Source organism: Nymphaea colorata, chromosome 10 (genome assembly GCF_008831285.2).
Source record: "Nymphaea colorata isolate Beijing-Zhang1983 chromosome 10, ASM883128v2, whole genome shotgun sequence".
In the NCBI taxonomy this organism is placed as follows: domain Eukaryota; kingdom Viridiplantae; phylum Streptophyta; class Magnoliopsida; order Nymphaeales; family Nymphaeaceae; genus Nymphaea; species Nymphaea colorata.
This window is the reverse complement of record NC_045147.1, coordinates 654,096-665,324: the sequence shown is the minus strand read 5'-3', so window position 1 is coordinate 665,324 and position 11,229 is coordinate 654,096. Positions and strand designations below refer to the sequence as shown.

Here is an 11,229-nt window from a genome sequence, read left to right as displayed (position 1 = left end):
TGGTTTAAGCTCAAAAACACATTTTGGTGCTAGAACTAGACATAAAACAAATGGAAGGTTTGTGCATGCGCACGTGGTGCTCGATAGCATCAAATTTTGTTGTTTTAATCTCAACTTTGGATTTGAGTTTGAAATTCTTGGTTTGGGTCTAGACTTGGGTATTGGATCCAATTTGGATCCTAGAGTTGGATTTTGGATCTAATTTGGATCCAAGAGTTTGATTCCTTGCGTTTGGACTCAGGGGTCTAGAAATTTGTTTTGGACCGAATAGTCGTGAATTGGACTTAGGCATGGATATGGTAGTTTATTTTGGATCTATGGTTGGGTTTAGGGTTTAGAAATTAAATTGAAATGGAATAATTGATAATTCATTTGAATGAAATGAAATATAGTCTTTTTGAAAAATTTTGGGGTGATAACATCGAGCTTGTTTCTCCCACTCAGAGCTTCCATTGAGAAGAATAAACATGAATTTGTGGGCGGAGCTTGATTGTTCTTGCACAATAATTTTTTCTACCACATGGTTTGCGGTGTCATCGCTTGGTCTTTCCATCATGATGTTGAGGAAGAGGAGGCTGGATGAATGACACTAGAATGAGCAAAACCTTTGCTCTAATATCATGGCGTGAAGTTGAAAAAGAATAGAAAACACATAGAAATTAACGTGGTTAAGTCCTTTGGACCTACATCCATGGTATAAACCAGCACACAGCTGCTTTGATCTTTCTCATCATGATACGAGTCCATCATTACAAGATAAATAGAAAGTGTTGCACAAAGAAAGCACTCAAAGAAAGAGCCATTGGCTGGGACATAGGATAAAACATACTCTACACGATTGGGAGCAGTTGGGTAGGATGGTTTCATCAACTTTGGGTGGGGCAAGTGGCTCATAGTGTTACCATATCCCAAGATTTGGATCATCTTTGTATAGAATCAGCTAACGCATCCTCACTCACCAGCTTGGAGATTTATAACTTAATTATAGAAAAATGTGACCCAGCTGATTGGCACACATATATTTAGGCACCATCCAGTGCCAAATGGTTCTCCTATCTTGCTTGTGAGAAGAGGCAGCTCATTCTTGATAAGTGAAAGAGGATTGGTGTAGCACTTGCTAATCAATGTGTACTATGTAAAGTTGAAGAGGAAGACATCAATCATCTCTTTGCCACATGCAATCGAGTCTGAAAATGGTCAGAGAAGAAATTTGAATGCAATATCCCTCTTGGCCTAGATCTCATCAACCTCACCCTTAAGTGCTAATGACTAGTTTCTAAGTGGGTGGTGATCAGATGTATGGCAATCGGTGCTCCGTTCGGAAATTGATATGATTTGGAAAATGAGAAACAAAACAGGCATGGAGAGCCAACTCCCCTAGAAAAGGCCACACAACATCCATCTGCAATGATCTCAAATGTCATTGGGAGCAGGTCCACCTATACTCCAAGCTCTTCGGGGAGGTAATGGTCTGGTTCGCCACCAACATCCAACCTAAACATTGGAGGTTGGTAATGCAGGTTATACTCAAGTCCAGGTAGCACTACATGTTAGCTGTTATGTTGTTAAGCTCGCATTCAGTATCTTTGATGGTGACAGTAGCTCAGTAAAGGGCGGCCTCCTATGCCATCAGCACCCCTCTCTCCTTCTGATATTGAAGTTGATAGAAGACACCATCTTAATGGTGCCTTGCTTGAGTGACAAAATTTTGCTCACAATTGGCCCATGTGTTTGGAGTGATGCCTCAAACCTTGTCTCTCAAAGTCGCCCTAAGGAATTATGTGTTTTTTTGCTGCAGAAACTACATTGTTTTGTCAAACTCCAACCTTGCCTTTGATGTTATCTCCCTCTTGCTGAAGCCTTATCCTGCAAGTTGTAATCTATATTAGGATGCTCTACCGCTTGACTGTCAGAGCTGTCCTCCTAGATCATGTTCATATGTAAATATCCATTATTTTGTTCTCTAATACTTTGGGTGACCCTCAGCAGGTTTGCAATGGAACCAATAGAAATAAATATGCCAACACCCAAACCACGAGTTCATGATGATCGCCATAAAAAAATCAAACAATAAAACAGATAATAAACTAAGATAATAAAATTAAAGAAGACATGGAAAAGAAGCCACTCTCAAGTATAACTCACTAAAACTCTAGTAGAATCAATTCAAAGCTAGTAGAAGAACATCAAGAGTGGGCAAATAATAAACTAGGGAGAGTACTCAAAAGAAAACATATAAAAGTAATGGAAAGATGACAAAGAATCAAGTTTTATTTTTTGTAGAAATGTGATTTCATAGTGCCAAAGATGACTTTTATACCTACACAAACGAAGGGCAAGCCAATCAAGTCGTTTACAACTAGTCACCAACATCCATTTTGGGTGTCTCAAAAAGGGTGACAAAAAGAGAGAAAGGGAGAAAGAGAGTGAGAGAAAGACAGAGAAAGGAGCCATTCTCTACAATTTTGACATAAATGGACAATAAAAACAGAAAAAACTAAATGTTCTCTACATTGTGACCAATTACACTTGGAAAATAAAGAAAAAATTTCGTTTCTTTTAACCAAATGCAAGCACAACATGAAGCTTTTTTCAATGACAATTCCAAACAAATGAGATTAAGCCAACAAGAGAAAAAGAGATAAAGGGACTGGTGATGAGGCTGCAATTGGTGAGAAGAAGAAGAAAATAATGAATGAAAGAAGGGGAGAGTGAACTGAGAGAAACTTCACCATATTCGAAATGAAGGAGCTGCAGTTTGTTGAGGAAGGGGCTGCTGGAAAGGAGTGAGCAGCAACAAAATGATGTTGTGTTGAGAAAAAACTGCGGTTTGTTGAGAGGTTTGCAGTTGCTGGTAAGGAGGACAAGGTTTGTAGATGCTCACACATTAAGCCGATGGAATGGGAAGTCAATAAAAGAAAACGTGGTGACAAGGCATCGCCAATATACAGAGGTAAAATAAAAGGATAAAAGAAAAAAGAAAAATTGGCAAAGAAAACAAAAACAAAGATAACATGAAACACAAAAACCTGAGCGAGAACAAAAGCAAGAAGAGGAAAATGGGGGAGAGAAAGAGCTAGTCAGAAGTAGAAGTCATCCTGCAGCCAACACAGAGGGCAGGATGGACATATGCCTTCACAATGCGTTCAACTGAAGCAACACTCACTGTTGTGTCCATGAACATTCAATTTATTCTGCTCCTCCCAAACCCACCACCAACAGCAAATAAGCCAAAATTGCTAGATAAATTGCCAACCATTGCTGACTAAAAGTGAAGGTGAAAAGAGAAGGAATTTTCTAGGGGAGAGGGAACCAGGGAGGGTGTGGGGGAGGGAATGCTAGGCGGAGGCAAGTGACAAAAGAAAGGGCAGTCAACAAAAAAGTACTCTCTCGATTTGGCAACAAAGATGCAAAATAGTCACTTGTTAGCCAAACGAATCCCAAGGTGCTGGAGATGGTCTAAGGTATTGACGTAGCCAGCAAGAATGAGCCAAACAAAAACCATGAAACATGAAAAAGGATCAAAGAACCAAAGGGCACAATGGGGGAGTCATAGAACGATCGGTCCAAACGTAGCACAGTAATAGGAGGCAGAAGATGAAATGGTCCAAGTAGGGGCAAGGTTAGGGGATAGGTGAGCTAAGTAGATGAAAGCCAGTATGTCATGATGGACTAGGCTGAGGGCAAGAGGTTGCTCAGACGTGGCCAGATGCTATAACCAAGAACAAAGAGAGGCAGTTTAGGTAGGTGAGGGATGTTGGAACCCCTAAAGAGTCGAGGACGAGTAACAACCTTCCAATGCACAAGACAATCCGAAGAGCACTCACATTGCCAAAGGAAGCATTGAAGGAGGTGAGGCAATGGTAGACAGGGTGATTCTACCAGCAAGAGAGAGGATCTTAGCATGCCTGCGTTGAAAGCAGGTTGAGCATCCACTGCTTGATATTTGCCCAGAAGGAGGATGGCGGCAAAAAAAGGGATAACAATAGGCCAAGATAGTCAAACGGTGATGAAAAGACACTATAACTAAAGCAGGATCCCATAAAAGTTGCAGCTGCAAGATGAACATGAAAGAGAAAAAGCTAACACTTGGCAGGATTGATGGAAATCCGAGAGGCCAACTCAAAAGCCAAAGCAAGAGCCAAACTCTAGCAATCTTCTGTCGAGTGGCATTACCAAATACGATGAAATTGTCTGCGTACTGGATGATTGATAAAATGGGCTGACTAGGGAGCGATAACACATTGAGAAAGATAGAGTCTGATGCAAAGTGGAAGAGGGCAGCAAAAGCTTCAACAACAAATTAAAAAGAAGAGGGGAAATGAGACAACCCTTACGAAGCCCACAACACAATGAAAATAACTTACCAACATACCCATTGAAGGAAATAGCCATTTGGTCCTTAGCAACGAGACTGTGAACCCATCCACGAAAGTTTTGGCCACAACCATACCCAGGGAGAAAGCTGAAGAGAAAATCTCAGTTAACCGAGTCAAAAGCCTTAGCATATCGAGCTTAAAGATAAAAGAGAGATAGTGGAAAGAGTAAATGGAATGGACAACCGCATTAGCCAAGAAAACTACATCATGCAACCGTCTACTAGGGGTGATTGCAGCCTGGACCACCTCAATAGGTGAGAACCATGAATAAAGAACCACCTCAAGAAAGCTCTTATCTTAGAGCCACCACAACTCAAATCTGAAGTGAGGTGGAGGCGAAACAGTCGAACAATGGGAGAGATGGAGGAAGAGGCCAGAGGGGAGACTGGTCAGAAAGGAACATAGGGCCAGCAGTCATGGCCACAAAAGGATAACAAGAGAGCAAATCTGGGGAGAGGAGAACACAATCAAGCTTTGAAGAAGCGGGGGGAACGATTATTAGACTAGGTAAAGGAGGAACCTTGCAACGGAACATCATAGAGACCATTGACAAAAATAAAATATGCAAGAACTCTCATAGAAACAAAAATGAAGACATGGTCAGAAGAGTCTACCAGGTTGAGGAGACAATTGAAGTCATCGACAATCAGCTAGGGATCATGGAAGGTGGAACGGATCTCCTCAAGTTCAGCCTAGAATTGGGGCTTAGGGCTCCAACGTACTGACCATAGACAGCCGTAACGAGGACATGACCATGCAGACTAAACTGTGAAGCCAAGCATAAATGGAAAACCGACCAACATGCACAATACTCCCTTTCAAAAAAAAGAGACTAGGCAAGAAGAATTTTCCCGCCCAACCACCAAAAGAAGGGTGACTAAAGAAGCAGCGAACGAGTTAAGGGCTGAAGCTTAGTTTCAGCAATAATAACAAGGCATGAACCACGCTGCCTGATCTAACACGATACGTAATTCTTACTGTATCCAACCAATGTTACAGCGTATCGCTTATCGGTTGGGCAAACCTACATGGGGTATCGTAAAATTAATTTTTTAATTTTTAAAAATTAATAAAAATCATAAAAAATATAAAAAACCAAAAAAATAAGAAAAAATCAAGAAAAATGTATTTAAAGGAACATTCATTTATATGAATTATGAAGTATAAAGTATGAACAACACATTCCAAAATAAGAAATGAGACATTCAAAATAACATAATAAGCAGTCGTACAGAATTCGATTACATCACAATTCATAAGTTCAAAAGTCAAAACATATAGTTATCATTTTTTATGATTCAACAATAATCTTCGTCAATCGTTCCCACCGTCCTCACAACGAAAAAGAAAGCTTCTTTACCGGCAAAGCTTGATGCAAATGGAGAAAATCTCTTCCTCCCATGTTTTTCTTGAAGTGTTTAGAAACAAAAAAAGAAATAGAGAGAAGAGCGCAACTTTTAAAAGAACACGCAAAAAAGGGGTCAAACTTTAATTTTTCTCTCGTATCGTACAATACGATAGTGTATTGTCCGTATCGTGCGATACGACCGATACACGTACGATACTCACGCGTATTGAATGCATATCGTATAGGTTTCTTCAACCTGTACGATACGTAACGTACCGTACATTGTTAAGAACCCTCACATTCCAAGTAGCGACTTTCATTTTATCTAAAGCAATAGCTGACACGATTGTCGGTCATCCTCAGTTGCTTACTCTCTCTCTTTAACCACCAATTGCTAAAACCTCACTTGCCGCAATTATCTAGTTTTTTTTTTTTTCTTCACATTGGTAAGAATGATTGCTTGATTGTCATTCTCACATCACATCAGTGTCTGTCTCTCTTTGTGCACAGTCCATCGAGTTGCCCACTTCAGCAGTTCCAATCATTTTGGTTCTGAAATCGTCCTCGAATGGGTGGGATGAAGATTTCACAAACTTGATTCCAATGCGAAAAAAAATTTTCTCTAGCATTTGATAGAAGAGAGGAGGAAGTTCACTTGCTTCTATGGTACCACTCCTAATTTCAAGATCTTTTAAAAATCGAGCTGAAGACGTAACATGCCACTCAACCTGACGCTACCCATTACTTGGTGCCGATTTCAAATTTTTGAATATAATTTCCGAAGGAGATCAAACGTGCCCGGTCCTCCGCTTTATTGGTGGAATGGCACGAAATTTCACGCTCAAACTGATCGGAGCAGGTGAATCTTCGAATTCGCCCGATCCGATTCGTAACCATTATTCGTTTGAAAGGGAAAAGAGCCCGCTCTTCCTGCTGTGCCGCAAAAGGGGAAGGCTTTTGAAATTCGAAATGATAAATAATTGCAAAAAAAAAAAAAAAAACGGCGCGGAAAATGATAAAACCCTGAGCTCCGGAAACGAGCGATCCGCCGGAGAACGGAGCACAGGAATTTCCGGCACCAGGAAAATGGCGTCCGGTAAGGCTGCTTCTCGTTACGCTTTGTGCGACTCGCACTCCTCTGTCTCCTCCCAGCTCTCTTCCGCCTCCTCTGCGCTTTCCTCGGCATCCTCCTCCGCCGGAGATCCGAGACTCTGTACTGCTGGCTCGGCGAAATTCCTGTCGCTGGCAGAGGGGAATGGGTCCCGCGTCCTCGCCAGGGCGCAATCCGCCGGTGTCCCTTACTCTACCCCGGTGAAGGCCAAGAACGAGCAGAACTTCGCCTCGCTAGTGAAGAGGTTTATTGAAAGGAAGGCGAAGCCGTCGAAAGCCGCGACACCGCCGAAGCTCGTGATCCCTGCGGATATAATCGCCACCGATCTGAAGAAGACGGCCGCAAAAGCGTCAAGGGTGTCCAACCTTCACCGGAAGTTCTTTGAGAAGGCTTCTGATCATCGGTCCCAAACTAAGGTCATCCCTTTCTCATGTTGATGTCTCTGCTGTTGAGAGTGATCAGATTGGAAGCACGAGTTTGCTGCTTTTGCTTGACCTAGTGTATCTGGTTATTGCAGAAGGCGTTGCCGGAGGGGAAGGAGAACACGAGAACATTAGCGATGGTGCTAAAGAGCGAACGAGACCTCATGAGCCGGAACAAGGAGTATGAAATGGAGATTGAGGAGCTCAAGGGAATGCTGGTCGAGAAAAATGATGAAGTACGATTGTTCCTTTCTTTAGTGTCATATTTTATTCCTTCGAGTTTACATTCTTCGAAAATTGTGAAGTCCAATCAGTTAACTTCGGTATTCCTTTGCTGTTGAAATTGACAAGAAACATATATAATGACTTCGGTATAAGTACTACTTTTCATTGATTGTTTTCTGCAGGTCAAGGGTAACTGACGCTTTCATTTTGGTCCCGAGCTACTGAGCCTGCCATCTCCTCAGTTGGCTCAATGAGCATATTAATTTGAGTAGAAAACTATCAAATTTCTTACCTTTGCAAAACTGTTCACTGTTTTCAAATATAGATTCCTGCATACGAAGACCGGTTGACGTTTTCGTTTATTCTTAAATTATTTGGGACAGCCATTTGTAAAGTGTGTCTTGTTTAACTTGTGCACTTATTGCATTCTACAAACCTCTTTTTTTCCCCTACAGACCGGTTAGATCTTCTCCGCTTTTCGGATAAGAACCCTTCGAAACTAAATCAATGACACCCATATCTATTGTTCTGTACAGGAGATCAGATCTAAAGTAGTACTGAACCTTTTGAACCTTGTTCCAATTAAGGCCCTATTCCCTACTAATCAATCAGAAGCTCCTAGTTTGAGCAGAATTATCCTTTCCATTGCTTCACTCAGTAAAAGTAATTCTTGGGTGGGGTTTAAACTTTAAAGACCTTCATCGGGAAAGGTCATGCGGTGATTCAGTAACCCATCCTCCAAAAAAGTGTTGTTGAATTGCAAAATTTCTGTGGAAGTTTTCTAAAGCTGCCATGGTCCTTGGTTTTGGCGTCTTATGAATTTCTTCACACAAAGATAGCAATGCACTGTGGATTCTCAAATGTTGCTCAGTGGAATTCATCTTTACAAAAATGAACTTAACTAGAAGTAACATGAAACCAGGAGAACTATTTATTTCGGCTATCTAAGTGCCGGCATTTCACTAATTGTGCCACATTCTCTGTTGAAAATGGATTATTAATTGTTTGTCAATCGCGTTTTGTTTGAGGTTGCAAATGATCACTCTGCTTAATATTGAAGATTCTTATGGGCGTGAAGTTACCCTTTTGTTGGCGAGTTAACACAATCAATTTGGTCTCTTATATAGAATGGTTTTTGAGTACAGCCGCGCTCATTTCTTGTCTTTTCTAGTAAGTAATGATTTTAAGCCTCATCATAGTATAAGTGCTTCTTTCAGAGGTGTTCTGTAGGTGCACTCCTCATGTTTTGTTTGAACAAAGAGATAGGCCGAAGGGGGATGCATAGTAAAACTGCTTCATCTTGCATCGTCTATATATATATATATATATATATATATATATATATATATATATATATATATAATGGTGAAAAGTTATTTTTTCAGGTACACGTAAGATTATTTCAATTTGTCGAACAATTCTAAAATTGGTAGTGTTAGACTGTTATCATGTGTTCTTGAATACCATCAATATTTTGAGATGCATCTTTACTCTTGTAGCCCGAAACTGAAATATTCCACTTGAGCTCAAGTTAGCTATTTCGTGAGATTTTCAATGTCCTTGGAGTGACTATGAACACAGGCTCTTATACTTCGTCCGTATTATACTAAATTAGTCCGACTAAAATTTATTGTCATAATAATGTGTATGCTGTAAGTATTCATGGAGATAAAGAAAAACGAATTGGTCATTATTCTCCTTGTTAAGCCGAAATTGTAACCAAATGGGACAATAAGGGAGACGTTAACAGAAGTTCCTGGCAATTTAGGAACCAATTCCAACTTAGGTTATTTTTAAAATTACAATCGCTATAAATTATATGCCTAGAGATGCTTTTGCTCTCTCTTGTGGCTAATTGTACTTTATTGGGGTCAATTGAGAACGATATTTTATTACATTTTTTCCCTTTCATGACCAATTATCTTACTCATTTTATGGTTTTACAGGTGGAGAAACTGAAGGACGTCTGTTTGAGACAAAGGGAAGAGATAAGGGCACTAAAATCTTCAATTTTACTCCCTGATATTTCGACATTGCAACTTGAAAAGCTTTTAGAGAAGCAAGGCTTAGAACTGAGACATGCTAGAGAAGTCATTCCAAATCTTCAGGAGCAGGTTTCTTCCCTCACTGGCCAGATTCGAAGCTTGGCTGAGGGACTTGCTGAGGTAATCTCTTCTGAGCCAGATATAATGATATGTGTCCTCCTAGTAGTCTGTTGTGGCTGTCGAATTATGATCGCTAAGGATACATTATAATCCTGCATTTTTTTCGTGCTTTCGGAAATGGCCATTTATGAATACTTTTCTGCGTTTATGTACTTAACAATGCTAGTGATGTCACTCTGCACATGCAGGTCAAAGCTGAAAAATATGGATCAAAAGATGACTTTGATGGCATCTCCAGCTGGCCTGCGACACCAGGATGCAATGAAGAGGCAGCTAATTCACTGGTAACCATGATTCCTTTTTTTTTTCCTCCAGAACATAAGAAGACAGTTCAAACTATGCGTTATCTTGTTCGTAAATCCATTAACAGAATAACAGTTCAAAGTTTTGTTGGGCTTGAATAATAAAGTTTGTGCAGAAACACCTGCGTCAGTTAGTAGGCACTCTTGGCTTTTTGCTTGACAAAGAAATATTTTGTTCAGGAATTCAGTTCTGGCCCATCTGGGGAACCAGCATCTCCTGGCAGTCCAAGTGATAGGATACTTAGAGACATGAATCCTTGCTTGACACCTTATTATGCCAAGTCGAAATGCAAGGTAGATAAATCTAACACTTCTGGCCTTCTTTTTCCCTGGTTTCTTCGGTCATAAAATTTTAATTTTTTAAATAACTCGTCATTTCTTTTCGTATTCTACGACAGGACTATGATGAAATAATTGGGTATGGCGCTCCCTGTGATTATTTTGAGAACAAGCCAAATATGAAGCAGAAGCAAAACTTAGCTGTTCTCCATGGGAAGCTGTCCAAGAGTCCCGAGTGCCCAAAGCGACACAGTTTAGGTGGCTTCACACGCTTAACTAGCAAATCAGACGGAAGTAAAAGCCCTTTCGGGAATCCAACTCTGCAAAGGCTGTTCTAAGCCTTTTCATCAAATTGAAAAATATGATATGGGAATTACTGTACAGAATTTAAATGGTTCTTATGTATGTTTTATTCCCATCATAAACTTAAGTTCACATATAAGATGGTCAGAAGTGGTGCAGATCCTTCATTGAAGTTTTTTGTCTTTCATCTGAGGTTTGGGTTCATTCCCAGTTCAAGTTTTGTTGTAGTCCTTTGGTTTCTTCAGTTGAAGCTCTTTGTAAGTTGAAATATGAGTTACCAACGAAAGTTGTCATCAATATATATTTCTTTTCGTCTTTTTAACTCCTTGATCTTGTAGTTCACACTTTACATACGTGGTCAGTTTTACTCGTTCATCCTTACATGATTTTTTTCTCATTTCTTACAAGTGCTCAAAGTATTGGCTTGATCCCGTGAATTCAAATCTAATTAATGGTGAACCGATTCATTAGTCGACCTACAAGTGCTGCATGTCAGACTATTCATTTTTTCTTTTTAAGATTTTTTTTTTTAATTTTTAGTTATACTTATATATTTCCTGTTTATATATACATTTGTGGATTCACAATCTCTTCAACAGAATGATAGATTGTTGTTCCAACAGTTTGGTAGAATAACTTAGTCATTCCCAGCAGTGTAAGATTCATGTACCTATGGCTTATGCATATTTGGCTTG

The 11,229-nt window shown here is 40.0% G+C and overlaps 1 protein-coding gene and 1 long non-coding RNA gene across 2 annotated transcripts; one reads left to right on the top strand and one right to left on the bottom strand.

Annotated features, from left to right (window-relative positions):
* Positions 1-598: 598 nt before the first annotated feature.
* Positions 599-5,165, bottom strand: LOC126410467 (uncharacterized). The gene is made up of 3 exons (XR_007574509.1): positions 4,994-5,165; positions 4,368-4,465; positions 599-1,866 (listed from the first exon to the last, which is right to left on the bottom strand). It is a non-coding gene; the product is annotated as an uncharacterized LOC126410467 (long non-coding RNA).
* A 1,552-nt stretch (positions 5,166-6,717) lies between these two features.
* Positions 6,718-10,856, top strand: LOC116262846 (uncharacterized). The gene is made up of 6 exons (XM_031642367.2): positions 6,718-7,254; positions 7,356-7,496; positions 9,432-9,650; positions 9,839-9,934; positions 10,133-10,246; positions 10,351-10,856. Exons 1-6 carry the CDS (start codon positions 6,814-6,816, stop codon positions 10,567-10,569), a joined length of 1,230 nt encoding a protein of 409 aa, XP_031498227.1. The 5' UTR covers positions 6,718-6,813; the 3' UTR covers positions 10,570-10,856.
* The last annotated feature ends 373 nt before the right edge of the window (positions 10,857-11,229 follow it).